Source organism: Colletotrichum abscissum (assembly GCF_030869225.1).
Source record: "Colletotrichum abscissum strain IMI 504890 chromosome Unknown Scaffold_3.1, whole genome shotgun sequence".
Lineage (NCBI taxonomy): Eukaryota > Fungi > Ascomycota > Sordariomycetes > Glomerellales > Glomerellaceae > Colletotrichum > Colletotrichum abscissum.
In genome coordinates this window covers 401,660-418,949 of record NW_026850209.1, presented here as the reverse complement: position 1 = coordinate 418,949, position 17,290 = coordinate 401,660, and the positions used below count along the sequence as shown (strand labels likewise).

The 17,290-nt window shown below is 52.1% G+C and overlaps 5 protein-coding genes across 5 annotated transcripts; 4 read left to right on the top strand and 1 right to left on the bottom strand.

The window, feature by feature from the left end:
* Positions 1-2,045: 2,045 nt before the first annotated feature.
* Positions 2,046-2,507, top strand: CABS01_01474 (uncharacterized protein; the record flags this gene model as incomplete). The annotated part of the gene is made up of 1 exon (XM_060534854.1): positions 2,046-2,507. One exon carries the CDS (start codon positions 2,046-2,048, stop codon positions 2,505-2,507), a length of 462 nt encoding a protein of 153 aa, XP_060398043.1.
* A 763-nt stretch (positions 2,508-3,270) lies between these two features.
* Positions 3,271-4,106, top strand: CABS01_01473 (uncharacterized protein; the record flags this gene model as incomplete). The annotated part of the gene is made up of 3 exons (XM_060534853.1): positions 3,271-3,890; positions 3,947-3,955; positions 4,013-4,106. 3 exons carry the CDS (start codon positions 3,271-3,273, stop codon positions 4,104-4,106), a joined length of 723 nt encoding a protein of 240 aa, XP_060398042.1.
* Positions 4,107-5,908: 1,802 nt separating this feature from the next.
* CABS01_01472 (UEV domain-containing protein) lies at positions 5,909-7,759 on the bottom strand (the record flags this gene model as incomplete). The annotated part of the gene is made up of 4 exons (XM_060534852.1): positions 5,909-7,186; positions 7,261-7,499; positions 7,559-7,646; positions 7,709-7,759. The coding sequence occupies 4 exons, from the start codon at positions 7,757-7,759 to the stop codon at positions 5,909-5,911; spliced, it is 1,656 nt and encodes a 551-aa protein (XP_060398041.1).
* Positions 7,760-9,828: 2,069 nt separating this feature from the next.
* Positions 9,829-11,337, top strand: CABS01_01471 (indoleamine 2,3-dioxygenase; the record flags this gene model as incomplete). Its single annotated transcript, XM_060534851.1, has 1 exon — positions 9,829-11,337. The coding sequence occupies one exon, from the start codon at positions 9,829-9,831 to the stop codon at positions 11,335-11,337; it is 1,509 nt and encodes a 502-aa protein (XP_060398040.1).
* Positions 11,338-12,726: 1,389 nt separating this feature from the next.
* Positions 12,727-16,614, top strand: CABS01_01470 (DNA-directed RNA polymerase II subunit RPB2; the record flags this gene model as incomplete). The annotated part of the gene is made up of 3 exons (XM_060534850.1): positions 12,727-15,111; positions 15,169-16,397; positions 16,452-16,614. The coding sequence occupies 3 exons, from the start codon at positions 12,727-12,729 to the stop codon at positions 16,612-16,614; spliced, it is 3,777 nt and encodes a 1,258-aa protein (XP_060398039.1).
* Positions 16,615-17,290: the final 676 nt, after the last annotated feature.

Sequence of the window (17,290 nt, the reverse complement as noted above, 5' to 3'; positions counted from 1 at the left end):
GAGCGCGGACGAAATGCGGTTACAGAAAAGGCGGATTAGTGTCGGCTAATAGGGAATTGGAAAGTAAGGGATGTTGGACGGCCGAGTGCCAAGCTGGAAAGACGCTAAAACGTCAACGAGAGACATTAAGAGGGCTAGGCTCTCACAATCTTCGCATTGAGAGATTGGTCATACGGGCCTCAATATGTTGTCTTCTTGTCTCAGTCCAGACCAGGTTGACCCGCTCCGCCTGTCAGGTTGTCACCTGTTCCCGGAATGACAGACGGCTGAGGAATGTTTTCGGATTTATCGTTTCCTATTTCATGGCGTGAAGTCCTGACGAGGACCAACCACCCGACCAAGTTGGAAATTCCTGAGACAGCAATGTGCCAAAATAACGATCGTGCATTTACCCTGGTGAGCACAGTCTCTGATCTCATTATGCTGCCCGATAACCCGACGATTGGGTAGAGACCCGTTGCGTCGGGGTGCAGAAGCTATGTCCCCGCACCGGAAGTGGGGAATCGGGGCCAGCGGCCGGGTCGGATGTGTGAGTGGGTCTCACGGGACGGAGGCAGACGTCAAGTGCGTCAGGCGTTTGACGACTCTCAACTGCCTTGCGACATCCGGGCAACTATTTTGACTCATGGACCTGACGGTGAGGCTTGAGCTTCAGGATTCTTGCCTCCCCCTTACGCCTCATCCGTCAACATCGCACCATCCTACCCGACTAGCCAAAGTATAGCCTCTGGTGAACGGCAAACGCTTAAGTAGACTACATGACTGCATAGACCTCGTGGCTCTTCAAGCCTAATAACTAGGAGAACCCATTGCGGCTTTGGGTATTTTCACCTGTTCGTTTGCTGTAAGTGAAACAGTATGTTCAAGCCAATCTGCGAGCTTGGTCAGAGGCAGGAGTGCCAGCCTGCTGAGCCGCCACAGGGTTGGTGAGGGGGGGGGGGGGGGGGTGCGCTCACCAATTGCGTCAGCAGCGGCTGATAATGTCAGGTCGATCTCCTGGTTCCAGCCCCCACCAAGAAATTATGATGGAAGGCAGATTGACTCTGGCATACAGCTGCTTTGAGACTGCCACACCTGCTCTGGCCAGACGTCAAGCCAACAACCAAGTTACGGTCAACACGGACGCGCCCATTTCTGATTTGGATGGGAGGTACATGGGAGCATTATACGTCGCTCTGTCGATCCCATGGGCAGTCCCTTCTACCCGAATAGTGAACAACAGCCCGGGCCGGCCATGTCTCGCGGTCTAGCTGGTTTGTCTAGCCAGGACACGGGCCGTCAGAGTTCGAATGGACAGAATAAGTGAGCCAAGCTAAGTTGGGCTGCCACAAGCTAGGCATGTGGCTCTTAGCTGCTGTATTATGGCCCGACTTATTTTCTAATCTGACTATCTCAGGCATTGTGACATGTGACATGCGACAGAGCAATGTATCTGGCGTCATTTGCAATAACAATTGATCCCTGGCAGTGCAGTCTGACCGATTTTTTAACGAGACCATATGCCGTTGTCTTGAACCATCTGACCTGTGAACAGTGTATTCAACACCTTGCTGCCATACGGTTTGTTTGTGACTATCTTACTTGCATCTTTCGTCTTACGCCCTCGGTACTTTACGGCTAAGGTCTTCCAATAGAGCTGCTTTATCATCAATTTCAGCCTACTCACTTACTATACGTGAGATCACAGGTTGAGAATTGCATGTAGCAATGTGAGCAAATACTCGTATTTACAAGAATACCGAATCTCATTGCAGGAGCGAGAGTAACGCGCAAGGAAGTCTTGCTTCACTTTCAGTAATATTGCCATCAGTCCTGAAAGAGCCGACTATTAACTTTCTTGAATGGCACTGCAGGTATGCCTGATATCAACTTCTTGGTCAAATTCTCGTACTGGAGACATTTTTGATACGGACAAGAATAATATACGTCTGGTCAAGAACCGAGACATTCTCCCAATGAGGTAATGACCAAATGTGATGGAAGTATCAACCATTACACAGGGATTCTGATGATCATATCCGGTGTGTGGACTCGCGCGACACTTTATGCTCGGAGTCATGTTGATTTTATTCGATTCCCTTATAGTCATCGTTGCTTTCTTGAAATTGAGGCTCCTAGCTAGGCCTCGAGTCGGGCTCATCAACCTATACGTTGGTCGTCGTCTTTCTACCTCCAGGCAGCCTGTTAGCTTTCTTCTCGCGCCTCGATCAGTACCTCGCGAGGAGAGTCGCAGCCGGTTTTCTGTGCGGCATGTTAGTTGCTCCTCCTTAGACACCTCTAACCACTGGGGCACGACCTCGAATATACAGGAATGGGGGCGGTGCCGTTATATGGCCGTTATCTGGCACATGAAGTCCAGCCATCACCGCCAACACTATCAGACTAGCGGCAGTGACTTGATCGACGTCGAGTGGCAACGAATCGAAGGTGACAATCTCGAGAAGGGATCCGTCAGAAAGAATCGAGAGGCGAGATTTTATGAAGAGCGAGTCTCAGCCAATCGTTGATTTCATGTGTTGTCTGCCTTGGCCAGAACAGACGCAGATGATCGTGTACTGAAATTCGTGAGCTTGCCTCACCACGGCTATTCATGGTCATGTTTCGCTACCTAAATGATTAATCCACAGTTGCTTCATTCACTTGTGGAATAGCAAATTCATCGATAGTTGCTTCATCGCAGAGATTCAAGTCATTCCCAGCTATATGATAGGCATGTTCTTGTGCTTCCCTACCTTGGCCCCAAAAGACGTAATCTGAAATTAACAGAGTGTCTTCGACTTATGAAATTGCTTGTATGTCACTTCTGTATTGTGATATAGGTTTATTTCAAGCGTCGAATCGGTTGTTTCTGTCTGCGTCATGTATGACTGAAACCTCGAGGACCAATGACAATCTTCGAGTAGGTACCTTCCGATCTGATCCGCACTACCCGAGTTGAACGGAAAGCGCGGCTCCATCAACCAAGGACGAAAGTAGAGGCTGTAGGACATATCCAAGGGTCTCCTGCCTCGTACTAGACTTGGTTACCGTGTATGAAGAAGAAGGAGTCTACCAATGCGTATGGCTGGAGAGCTTTTGCTCGGCCAGGGCAAGTGCATGGTCTAATGACGCTACCTGGCGACCGAACACTGTCACTCCAGCATTCATTTTCATCACGACCTGATTCGTACGTCAATACATAACTTGTTGGTCCTTATACGGTGAGAATTCTATTGCCTTGTTGTTCCTTGCCACACGACTTGCCAGTACTCTCTTCCAAAACGCGTTCCCATGGAGAGCCACCTGCCGGGATCACCTACACAGGCAAGATGCTCGTCGCCAAAGGACTTTGTACGGGGAGACATGAAGCCCGCACCTCTTCGACTCTCTCCCAAGAGCAAAGAAACAGACGAAGCATCAGGTGTTTCACAACAACAACCAGGTGCAAGCTTCATCGAGAACGCAACATCTACCGATGAGTTCACTACGACTGAACAATTCAACGACAAATTGCCTAGACATCCAACACAGCTGAAAACCCCGCCCTTGGCTGCTGTCGTATCAAAGTTCGAGATACTTGACATAATGACTGATCTCGAGACACAAGCTACTGCCAGCCATGGTGCGTCGAGCGTAGAAGTGCCTCGTTCGCCAGCCGAGAACCGCGCTGTCCGTAAGGAGATAGGTTTCTCGGTCAAATCTGGTCCTGCAAAGGAACCTCCACCTGGGCCAGGCTATGAAGAAGTGGTGGAGTTACAGTCAATCCCAAGCCCGAGCCAGATCTCACCTCGTCGGAGTCCGTCATGCGAGCCCCAGAACAGCCTACAGACTGGAATTCGAGCAGCTGTAGAACAAACAACCTACACTTTTGATCCATTTACTGGAGAGAGGCGGCCTAACAAAGCTGGAAGGTCAGCTGATGGAAGACAGAGAAGTCTTGTAGCTGAAAGACGACAACTTTTTGAAGCTCCGATGGGTAAGTATGACACCCTAAGTAATGCTGGTCTGCACGGAATGCTGATGGTCTGCGTAGGCGGCGTCAGGACAAACCTACCGCTGCCAACTTTCAGCAACTACGGTATCACGCCACAGACACAGACACCTTGCTGTACACTTCCCCGGACTAAGACTTGGAAACTGAGGTCGAACGATATCGAAGCTCCTGAAGATAGCCCTCAAGGTAGAGCAGAGCCACCTTTGGACCCAAGGCTTGTCAATGCCGGTGACCAAACAAAAACGGCAGTGGAAGGAAGTTGGACCCGTAGCATTTCGAAGAGCCTTGGGTATAGCTTTGGCCAGAGAAGTCGTCCGACTCGCGAAAAAACGCAAACGGAGCAGATCACCGTTTTTAGAGGACACAGAGACAGAGGGAAGCTCTTCGGGCTTTGGCCCCGAGCCATGGATGCCCTCCATTCACGGGATGCTTCGACCTCAAATCTGGAGCATGGAATTGCCCAAGCACCAGACCGGCCAACGGATCAGGTGGATCTTGAGATCTCCCAGTCCATAAGCAGGGATAGTACAAGGTCATCGGTCCCGCAATCAGAATACTACGAATCCAAAGAGAAGCTACAAACAGAACACGCAACTTCCATGACGGGGTTACTGGAGTCTTCCGGAAATGCAGCTATCGTAACAGCGCAAAGCAAAGTGGCGAGTCTGAGGACGCTGTTTGATGAAAGCGCCAACGATACTGGTCCAAACAGCGGCTCGCGACTGAGGCGCAGTCACACTGGGCCAGCAAATAGGTGGTCTGCTAACGGCAACTCACAGATGGCCTTTCAGCCTGGCCACGGACAACAGTTGCAATATGAAGCATCCACGAATGGTGCTATACGTTGTTCCTTCCAATCAACGGTGGGCGCCCGTATATCTAAAGGATCAACTTCTTCTTCTTTGAAGGATCGAATTAATACTCTGGAAGCCATCTGCCGGATGGATGCGGAGACGAGGCCCTCAGCCAATAAAACGATCTTGGTGCCAACATCGAGAATCGCTGGGCCTGGGCGCGAGGCAGACGGTTTGAAAACCCACTCCGAGAATCGATTCGAAAGCCTGGGGTTCAAGCGTGGTCGCGAAGTCTGGCGGAAGATTTCCGCATCATGGGAGAAAGGCAGGCTAGAAAAGGGCAAGAGAGATGAAAATGACCACACAAAGCGCAATGTGACCAAGTCACCAGAGCCCCCTACCTGGCAAGGGTCCTACCTCACTATCGCTCGATCAGATGACAAACAGCTGGCCAACTGTTCGCCAGAGAAGCCCAAAACCCGACACCCAGCTGCGTCTGCGTCTGCATCGTCGAGAGACAGGCCCTCCCGAAAGAGCACGTCGGCCATTCCCCGGGAGTGTCTGAGCACCGGTCATAGTCTTGACGGCTGTTTATCAGAACAAAAGAGAGTCCTGCCGCTCAGTACCACTGGTCCAGTCGTCACTTCTACTTGGTGGCAACTTGGATCATCATCCTCGTACGCACCTTGGAGGACGAGGTGGGACGCTCTGTCAGGAGATGCTCATGGGACTAGCTGGGCTCGATGGCGCGCACCACGAGACAGAAGAATCGTGGCGGCCGGTGCCGAATGTCGAATGTACCATTCTCGGCCAATGTCTACTGTACAGCTGAGTAAAATGCGCAAAGCTGCCAATCGGCAAAGTGAAACAAGCATCAGTAATGGTAACTGATTCAATGTCGGACGGGCTAGCTAGCAGTGTTCTTCAGTGATGCCTTAGCATAGAGCAGGATATCATTTGTAGTGTACCGGCGTAAGAGACCTGGAGGGTGAAGGCTGCAAGGCTATGAAGCATAGTACTGGGAAATGGCCAGCAAAGGAACTGCCGGGCACAAAGAGAATAGTCTCAATGGAATCTTGGTCTGCCAAAGTACTCAGCGTACTGAAATGTCATGATATTGGAGCGCAACGTCACTGCTCGACTAGGCTGTCAGCCCCATCCCCTTTCCTATTTTGCGAACTAAAGCTTTCTTCAGATACCACTCCCTAGCAAGGGATCGTGTCGTCTTAGCAAATACCGCTGGTGATACCCTTCCGCGTTCCACGGCGCGGCCTAAGACAAAAATAGTATCCCCGATAGCTTTCTCTTCGGCGACCAATGCGTATAACTGGTTAGCTACGACTGTGGGCGCAACCAGAAGCTCGTCGATATCAGGCGCAGTTTGACGTTTTGATCCCTCGATAACAGAATCGGCTTTTCGCAGCGCGTCGATCAGGATATTAGCGTTGGACTGAAGTAGCCCCGATGTTTGATTTAAGGTCCCCATCTCCGACTGAAGTGTCGAGAAGGCAGACATCATAGCTGTGCGTTGCGCCTGCAAGCCTGCCATGCTGGAGTCGTTCTGCTGTCTGCTACGTTGCCGAAGGGAGTGAAGTGTTTGCGCTAGTTGGTGGAGCAATGCGTCCTTTTCCGGGTTCGGCGGAATCGGTGGCGCGGGAACCGACGACGGCGAAGGTATGCTCAGGGTGAGGGGCGCGTCGAGCAAATCTGGCGGTGGCGGTGGTTTTGCAATCTGCTGTTGTGGCGGCGGATGCTGCTGCAGTTGCTGCGGCAGCGGTGGTGCCTGATACTGCCCGTCCGGTTGCCAGCCTGGAGGTGGTCCTCTGTAATGCTGAGACGTTTGCTGGTAAGACATAGGGACGGCTGAGTGACGAGGGGCAACGGATTGAGCAGGATGTCCAGAACGGAATTGCGGTTGCTGTGCAGTGTCTTCAGTTTGATGCGGAGATGAGACGACTGGCGGCGGCGGTGGGTGAGACGACGGTACTGGTGGTAGTGGCGGTGCTGAGTCGTACCGAGAATGCGCTTGACTCTGTGGACGACTTGACTCTTGGAGATTGAGGCCTCCATGGATGCCTTGACGAGTGGCACCAGGGGGTAGAGGTGGGAGAGGAGGGCCGTATCTAGCATCTAGAGGAGGTGGTGGGCTTCTGTACGGTTCAGTACTTGTCGTTTTGGGCGGCGGAGGCGGAGGCCGCGATCCGTCTGTAGGGGTTTGAGGAGGCGGGCGACTCGACGGACGAGCTGCCAACTCATGTGGAGGAGGCGAAAAAGGGGGAGGCGTTTGGGTGTGTGATTGCGGTGGACGCGATGCCACGGGCGGCAGTGGTTGCTGTGGGCCTTGTGGTCGGGCAATGACTGGTGGCTCTTTGGCGAAGATATCTCTCAAGATGGCCAGGAAGTCAAGAATCGTGGATTTCTAACACGCTAGCCGTCAGAATGGGAGAACAACCCTCAAAGCCCAGGGTTGGGAAGATAAGCATGAAGACATACATCCCAGAAGGCGGCCCAGCCTACGAGATATGGGTGATAGACTTGGCCTTGAGGATCTACATGCTGGCCGGGGCGTACCATCATGGACTCTGTTGGAGTGACGTAAACCAATGGAGCCTCTCGTGGGTAGGCATGAGGCACCCAGACAGATATGGGAAAGCGATATGTGGTGCCTCTAAATATAACGGGTATGGTACCAGAGAGGCGGAGAAGTAGGGCTGACGAGCCATTATCGTAAGCTATGGACGGTATCAGCACGCATTCATCAAGGATTTGTGGTCGCGATCGATGGCCGTACTGTGAACGTCGGTGCGCGGCGATAGAGATGGGTGGTGGGATAGCGCTTGGGCTACATCGTTGTAGGTGCGATTCACATCGTGGTATTCCTGGGGACAGGGCCACGCATTAGTCGAGGACAACGGAGCCAAGAGTTGAAGACACAACATACACTTGTCAAAACACTGTAAAGCCAGTTCAGGACATGTTGCGGCACGGGCATCGCAGAGACGCAGCGAGAGCTCCGGTACGGGGGAGCCGATACGGAGCTCGGTCAGGAGGCGAGTAGAGGTGAAGGCGGATGCGCGAGTAACGGAGAGCGAGCGGCGAGAGGGGGAAGGTGAGATGCGGATTCAACTCATAGGTGCATGCCAGGGGCCCTAGGACTAGAGCCGGTTTGTGATGCTGCAGCGGTGTCTAACACTAAGGTCTGCTATGAGAATCGGCACAATCGGGTGGGTGTTCGGTAACGGGAGACGTCGGACAGCGGAATGGGACGGCGCCGGTGATAGATTTCTCAGAGAGCTTGCGACGGTGGAAGCGTTCCATGTACCCAGTGGAGGGAGGTAGGTAAGTAGCTAAGGTAGTTCGGACATCGGTGATTGGGTGCCGGTGGTGGATGGCAGTTCGCACTGCGGATGACGCACCTCAGCTTGGGCGGGAAAAGGTGGGGCCGCCGTGAAGGTCTCCCCGCGTCACAGTCAAATTCCGTTACCTTAAACCACCTGTGACCTGAGGCGGGCTCCATCGACTTTGAAGAGGCCCTTCATACTGGTGTTCGATCCTAAATTAGACGTAAGAAATGTAGGTTAAGGTTGGACGGAAATCGCCATTCATCTATCAGCACCGATAGTTAAAGCAAAACACTCATGGTACATCATCCTCATCACTTTGCACCATTTACATCGCAGCCATGCAGTTTGAAATGCTTCCCATGGGATATTGGCCATCCTGCATGTTTGCTTCCTTTGTGATGGGTTAGAAAATAGGTATATAACTGCACCAAGCGCGCCTCGAAATGCAAGCGCATGGTATCAGAGCTTGCGCAAGAGATCTGCTCAGGATAGCAAATTAGGTTGATGATTGCAACAAGCAATCAAGTGGATTTAGGTAGATACTGTTTTTCCACGTTGCAGCGTAACCCAATGATCGATGATGGCCGGCATCGGACCCACACGGCCGCTGAGATTCTCAATTGATCTCATGGTGTGAAGTTGGCTGGATGAAAGGCCGAGCACGGAGCGGGCCCATTCTAATCCAATGCTGGCAGCTTGCTTGCCTGGCATGTTTCGGGTTGGTCAGGTCCAGCTCCAGTTCCTTTTTTGCAGTTGCTTTGACACGCTTTGTAATCTTGCATTGTTCTCCGTCTTGCTTACATTTTCAGCACTTTGCAAGCCATGTATTCTAGGTACATAACCGTAGACCTTGGTAGCTACTACGCATACTTTGCACGCCTTCTGGTACGGGGCATAATCGTGTTGTTACGGTAAATCCCGAGAGTTGTCTTCGCTCTGCAAGATGCTTTACTTCATCGATACATTGGCTTGGTGGTACCACAATCATTCTGAAGGTATCGAATCATTGGATGTCATGTTCACTCATATGGTTCCACCCGCTCGAGGTACGTGCCCCGCTAGTCCATTATATGTACCGTCCATGTTTCGAATTGGGCGCTTTAACCGCTCCAAGGAGGCGGCACAAACACTCGACTCTACTGCCTACCTTACCTAGCAGAGTTACCTAGTAGCCTAGTCACCTAGTCTGGCATCCGTACTCTCCGCCATTACATTTCTTCACCTGCAAAGAAGAAAAATGGTTTCGGGGGAGACCCTGGAACACATTGCGCCTGTCCAATCCCACATAGCCGACGGGGACCGCTGCGCGCATTATTAAATAAAACATCCGGCACACGCACACCCCTTCCGCTGCAGTTACCTACAACTCTTGTTTCTTTTCACGGTCGACATTGGTTTTTCCTGGAAACTAACAACATTTTGGAACTGTTTCCGCTCAGCTCTCACATTACGTTGAATGCTTGCTGTTCCAAGGATCTTTCGCACGGCTGAGGAGTATTCCAGCAAATTCTGGATACTCCTTGCGTCAGGACCTTTTTGAACACTGTCTACTACCTCACTGAACCGCATTCACAACCAACTTCCGTAATCGCAATCATCCATTGGAGCGTTGATAATCTCTCGGCACTTCTAAAGTCTCAACCACTCGATCGACTACACTCGGAAACTCGTTCTGCTCGCAACAGAGGCAAAACCAAGATATTGACAACACTCAACTATGCTACCCCCCATCCCCGAACTCTCCGACTATGGAATCTCTGCAACCCATGGATTCCTACCGGACGTTCTCCCGTTGACGCGGCTGCCGGACCCCTACTATAACAAGTGGGAGGCTATTGTCGCCAACTTACAGGCTCTCGTTCTCAGCCGCCGCCTTCGTCCGGTTGTCGACCGCTTGCCTGTTCTCTCCACCATCGGTCTGGAACACGACGCAGAATGGCGGAGAGCCTACTCTTTGTTATCCTTCATGGCTCATGCCTACATCTGGGGTGGCGATGAGCCTTGCGATCAACTTCCGCCCTCCATCACCGTTCCCTTCTTGAAGGTCTCGAATCATCTTGAGCTGCCTCCGGTTGCTACCTACGCCGCATTGTGCCTTTGGAACTTCAAGCCTCTTTTTGTCGACGAGGACATTGACAATCTCGAGAACCTAGCCACCCTCAACACCTTCACTGGTTCTCTCGACGAGTCGTGGTTCTACCTCGTCTCTGTCGCTATTGAGGCCCGTGGCGGTCCCATCATCCCCCTCATGCTGGGTGCCGTGGAAGCTGCTCGCCGAGGAGATGTCTCGACCGTCACCCGGAGCTTGCGCACCTTTGCCGAGCGGCTGACCGACCTGACCATCATCTTGCAACGCATGCACGAGAGTTGCGATCCCAACATATTTTACAATCGCATCCGCACCTTTCTTGCTGGGAGCAAGAACATGGCCGAAGCCGGTCTTCCTGACGGCGTCAATTATGACGATGGCTCTGGAAAGGAGGACTACCGTCAGTACAGCGGTGGTAGCAATGCTCAGAGCAGTCTGATACAATTCTTCGATGTCATCCTTGGCATTGATCATCGCCCAACGGGCGAAAAGCGGGATCCCTCAACCGAGTCGGAACGCGAGTCTAGGGCTCCGGTTCCAAAGCACAACTTTATTATGGAGATGCGCCGGTACATGCCCGGGCCCCATGCTCGCTTCCTCAAGGATGTCTCTGGCATTGCCAACATCCGCGAGTTTGTCGAGAACCACAAGCACGAACGCGACTTGTGTCTCGCCTATGATGCATGTCTCGCCATGCTCAGTGCATTCCGCGACAAGCATATAGCCATCGTCACCCGCTACATCATCCTTCCTTCACGCGAGGTGCGGGCTCGCAGCAGGTCGAGAAGTCCTGAGGCGACGCGCTTGCGTGTTAACCTAGCCACGGCCTCACGCCAACGTCAGTCGAACGCCCAGGGTAATAACTTGCCGGCTGCCGACGGCAAGAAGAACCTCAAGGGTACAGGAGGTACTGCTCTCATCCCGTTCTTGAAACAGGCGCGCGATGAGACCGGTGAGCCGGCGATCGAAGAGTGGACCCGTCGCTTCATGCGTAGAACTGTTAAGTCTGAGGGCAGCGGCGATTTTTTCTTGGGTAAACCAGACCAGCCTAGCCACAGCAGCATCGAAGCCGGGGTCGGAGGCTTAGCAGGGACGTGGACCATCGATGATGACTTTGGTGGCATCTGCCATTACTGATGCAGACATCAGTGCTGCTGGATAGACGTAGATGTATGCGCTACTGGCGTGAAACCCAACGCGCAATACATTGCTCGAAGCGTGTCTAGAAACGTTTGGGAAATCAGTTCATAATTACTAGTTGAACAGAGTTGACTCCTTCCGTTGAGACTTTGGCTCACGTGCTTGACGGCCTGTTGGCCCATACGTACAGGAAGGTTGGTTTTATGTTTGCTATTTGGTTGCTTCACTGCCAATGGGCCGCTAGCGGATAAGTATACGTTAGCTTTCACCAAGACGACCCTACCACGATTGTCAATTGGAGGTATTCTGTGGTATAAGGCGAAGCTCGTTACCACTCGGTACGGCTGAGACATCCTATACGTTACAGTGAGTAAAGTATCCAGGAAAACAAATATGACTTCTTCAAAACAGCCGTCACGTACGCCTGTTGCATACCAAACGAGATTTCTGCGAAAAGTGAACTGGAATCGCAGTCTGAATCAGATGCGGGATAGTGGGAAGAGCTGGAAAACCCCCGTCGTTCATCAAAGTCGGGGGAACGTTGAGTGACAACCTGATGGATGTTGAACTAGCTGTTTTTTGGCCTTAGATCATCTACAAGAATGGACAGGTATTGGCCACCATGCTGAACGATGGCAATGAGGTTTGTGGACTCGCTCCTTCCATATTAGGTACCTTAAGGTAGTTGAAGATGTGTCTCATCTGGTGCCTCCAAGTTCCGTGGGAGGGAAACAACCTCTGCCACGTGATCCGCCCAGAAGGAGCTGTTGTGGGGCTCCTACCTGAGGTGGTAAACCGTACGTTAAGGTAGGTAGGTACCTACGAATACAAATAAGTAGCGACGGATGGATACCTTAAGGCACAAGCATGCAAATATGCACTATTTCAAAAAGGGTTAGCCTGTCTCCCCTTGCCGCGCTCTGGCTTGAGCCTCTCAAACCCGTCTCTCGCGCCTCCTGCCTCTGGGACTGTATTTTCGAGAGAGGAAAAAACCACCACCTACCCTAGGTAACGAGGCTGGTCATCTGCATCGGGCGTACACCATTGCATTACCCGTCCGTTACAAATCGAACCGGCATCGCTTTGCGCAGTCGGTCTTCCAATCTCGCGCCTGGCCTTGTTTCTCTTTTCATGCCCCAACCGAGCTGAAGAGGCAAACTCGCCTGTGCCCTGCGTCGTGATTGTTAATCATCATCATTGTGGGAACCCGACTCCTACCGCGACTCGCCGCTTCTTGCCCGTCGAACACTGCCTCGGAACTCGATCGCTCGCAGACTTGAGTACCAGACGCACCACTGCAGATAACCACAAGGCCGACTGCTGCTCACTCAACCTGTTTCTTGTCTGGCATCCGTCATCGCACACGCAGGTGCCAACGTCTCCGAGATGGCCGACTACGATGACTACGACTACGACGGGTACGTCGAAGAAGACGATACCAGCATCACGCCCGAAGACTGCTGGACCGTCATCTCTTCCTTCTTCGAGTCGAAGGGTTTGGTTTCTCAGCAAGTCGACTCCTTCGACGAATTCACCTCTTCAACCGTCCAAGAGCTCATCGACGAGTACTCCCAAATCACCCTAGACCAGCCGAATCCTATGTCAGACAGCGACAAGGTCATCGCCCTCCGTCGGTACGAAGTCAAATTTGGCACTGTCATGGTATCTCGTCCATCCATCACCGAAGCTGATGGTAAAGTTACGACATTACTTCCCTACGAATGCCGCGACCGCAACCTCACTTACGCCAGTCCCCTCTATGTTAAGATCACCAAGAAGGTCTCGATTGCGGTAGAGAAACCGGTTCCGCTGAATGAGCTCGATGAGGAACAGCAGGACGAACTTGCAAATACTGGCGAGCACCCTACCAAGTTGGAGTGGGAAGAGGAGGAGAGCGGCGAGGATTATGGCGCCGACAAAAACAAGTCAGACGACATGAAGGACATGATTTTCATCGGTCGCATGCCCATTATGGTCAAGTCTAAGATTTGCCACTTGAGTAGCGAGCAGGAGGATGACTTGTTCATGCTAAACGAGTGTCCTTACGATCAGGGAGGCTACTTCATCATCAACGGTAGTGAAAAGGTCCTCATTGCTCAAGAGCGATCGGCCGCCAACATTGTCCAAGTCTTCAAGAAGGCCCAGCCGAGTCCATACTCTTACACAGCTGAAATCCGCAGCGCTCTCGAGAAGGGCTCTCGACTCATTTCATCTATGATGCTGAAGCTGTACAGCAAGGGCGACGCGGCAAAGGGCGGGTACGGTCAGACTATCCACTGCAGTCTGCCCTATGTCAAGGCTGATCTGCCAATCGCCATCGTTTTCCGAGCTCTGGGTGTGGTATCCGACGAGGATATCCTCAATCATATTTGCTATGATCGAAATGATAGCCAGATGCTCGAGATGTTGCGGCCATGCATCGAGGAAGCTTTCTGTATCCAGGACAGAGAGGTTGCCCTTGACTTTATCGGCAAGCGTGGCAGCAACCACAACATTCCCAGAGAGAAGCGTGTGAGAACTGCTAAAGACATTCTTCAAAAAGAAACTCTGCCGCATATCTCCCAGAGCGAAGGCAGTGAGACAAGAAAGGCGTTCTTTTTGGGATACATGGTTCACAAGCTGCTCCAATGCGCCTTAGGTCGGCGCGATACCGACGATCGTGATCACTTTGGCAAAAAGCGCCTTGATCTCGCCGGCCCCCTTCTCGCCAAGCTGTTCCGCAACATCGTCCGCCGCATGAACCAGGAGTTATCTGGCCATCTCAAGCGCTGTGTCGAGTCTAACAGGCAATTCAGTCTCACTCTCGGTGTGAAGCCGCAGACTCTTTCAAATGGATTGAAGTACTCGTTGGCGACTGGCAATTGGGGAGATCAGAAGAAGGCCGCGAGCTCGACGGCTGGCGTGTCTCAGGTATTGAACCGCTATACTTTTGCGTCTACGCTATCCCATCTTCGTCGCACAAATACGCCCATTGGTCGTGACGGCAAGCTGGCAAAGCCCCGGCAACTTCACAACACGCACTGGGGTTTGGTTTGCCCGGCTGAGACGCCGGAAGGCCAAGCATGTGGTCTCGTCAAGAACTTGTCTCTCATGTGTTATGTCAGTGTCGGTACACCCGCCGAACCCATTATCGACTACATGATCCAGCGAGGCATGGAGGTTCTTGAGGAGTACGAGCCACTGAGGTATCCCAACGCCACCAAGGTCTTCCTGAATGGTGTCTGGGTTGGCGTGCACCAAGACCCAAGAATTTTGGTTCCTGATGTTCAGGGCACTCGTCGGCGAAACGTTATTTCCCACGAAGTGTCGCTCGTCCGTGATATCCGAGACCGCGAGTTCAAGATCTTTTCCGACGCCGGCAGAGTCATGAGACCTGTTTTCGTTGTAGAGCAAGGTACCAACGGCATAGTAGCTCAGGGATCCCTCGTGCTGCAAAAGGCAACGGTCAACGAAATGCGCGAGCAACAGGAGAACCCTCCAGATAACCCGGCTGACAAGATTACTTGGGAGTCCCTTGCCCACAGCGGTGTTATAGAATATCTCGATGCTGAGGAAGAAGAGACAGCCATGATTTGCATGACGCCCGAGGATCTGGAAATCTACAGATTGCAGAAGCAAGGTCAAGTGGTTGAGGACAATACCGATGGCCCCAATAGCCGTCTGAAGACCAAGATTAATCCCACAACACACATGTACACTCACTGCGAAATCCACCCCAGCATGCTGTTAGGAATTTGCGCCAGCATCATTCCCTTCCCCGATCACAACCAGGTATGCCATTCCCCGTTTTCGTTTGACAAGCAAGCACTGATTGAATGCCTTTCATAGTCACCTCGTAATACCTACCAGTCCGCCATGGGCAAGCAAGCCATGGGCTTCTTCTTGACAAACTACTCACGCAGAATGGACACGATGGCCAATATTCTCTACTACCCTCAAAAACCGCTTGCCACCACGCGGTCCATGGAATTCCTCAAGTTCAGAGAGCTTCCAGCCGGACAGAACGCCGTCGTCGCTATTGCCTGTTACTCTGGTTACAATCAGGAAGATTCCGTGATCATGAATCAGAGCAGCATCGATCGTGGCCTGTTCAGGAGTCTATTCTTCAGGTCGTACACTGACTGCGAGAAGCGCGTGGGTATCAATCTTGTTGAGCAGTTTGAGAAACCGTTCAGAAGCGATACCTTACGTTTGAAGCATGGCACCTACGACAAGCTCGATGATGATGGCATCGTAGCACCGGGAGTTCGTGTCTCGGGTGAAGATATCATTATCGGAAAGACGTCGCCTATAAGCCCGGACAACGCTGAGATGGGCCAGCGAACGGTGCAGCATGTCAAGCGCGACGCCTCCACCCCACTCAGAAGTACGGAAAACGGTATTGTAGACCAGGTCATCGTGACGACCAACCAAGACGGCCTCCGTTACGTCAAGGTCCGCGTCAGAACAACCAAGATTCCACAGATTGGTGATAAATTTGCCTCACGTCACGGCCAGAAGGGTACCATTGGTGTCACTTATCGGCAAGAAGATATGCCCTTTACGGGCGAGGGCATCACACCAGACATCATCATCAATCCTCACGCAATTCCGTCTCGTATGACCATTGCCCACTTGATCGAGTGTTTACTCAGCAAAGTCTCGACGTTAAAGGGAATGGAGGGCGACGCCACCCCTTTCACAGATGTGACAGTCGACTCAGTCTCGCAGCTCCTCCGAGATCAAGGATATCAATCGAGAGGATTCGAGATCATGTACAATGGCCACACTGGCAGGAAGCTGCGAGCCCAGGTCTTCTTTGGACCGACTTACTACCAGCGTCTGCGCCACATGGTGGACGACAAGATTCACGCTCGTGCGCGTGGACCTGTTCAGATCATGACCAGGCAACCTGTGGAGGGTCGTGCTCGTGATGGAGGTCTTCGTTTCGGAGAGATGGAGCGTGATTGCATGATTGCTCATGGCGCCGCATCTTTCCTCAAGGAGAGACTTTTCGAGGTCTCGGATGCTTTCCGAGTTCATGTTTGCGAAATTTGTGGCCTGATGACGCCTATCGCGTAAGTTTCTCCTAGTCTACTATTTCACGCGGAGCAGTACTAACTTGATACCAGAAACCTCTCGAAGCAATCGTTCGAGTGTCGGCCGTGCAAAAACAAGACGAAGATTGCACAAATCCACATTCCTTACGCAGCTAAGCTTCTGTTCCAGGAGCTGCAGTCAATGAACATCGCCGCCCGCATGTTTACCAACAGGTCCGGAGTCTCCATCCGATAAAGAGACTAGCTGCGGAATGGGATGTTTGGAAAATAGGTTGCTGAGCCTTGGGTCATGGAGGTGGCCTGCAAGATGAGAACGGCTGAGCAGGCAGGCAGGCAGGCAGGGAGTATTGGGAGGTGATTGGTTGTATTTGGCGTCTTCGAGGCTGGGGAACTATATTCTGGCCACCCTATCCACTCGCATCTTGGGGCGAGCCATAGAAAAATTGGCAGATGTTGCCTCCATGTGTCTTGTATCAATGACATGTACCATTAAATCAATGATTAAGAAACAAGCCCAAAGCCTTGGGCGTTGTGCAGTAATGTTTCCTCCGTCTCAGTTCGGGTAGACTATTCGGCTTCGTACCCAAGTGAAGGTGAGGTAGCATCTGCTTCTTCTGCCCCTTCCTTCCTTCCTGGGTATTATTCACGCGAATCTTGCTAATATGTATGCGCGAGCGATGCCGCAGTAGTAGCCTTTCCTACGTGACATTGCAACATTTTGGCGATTACTTTCCCTTAATCGCGATGCAATGCCCCTGTTTAGTGTCATGCCATCTCTTCAGCTGTTTCTATCCTCGACAGTGAGAGGAACCCGCGCGTACTATTCATCGTTTCCCACGCCCTCCTCTCATCCTCATATTATACAAATGCACCGTGATTTCTTATTTCCGTCGATCCGGCCCTGTCTTCAT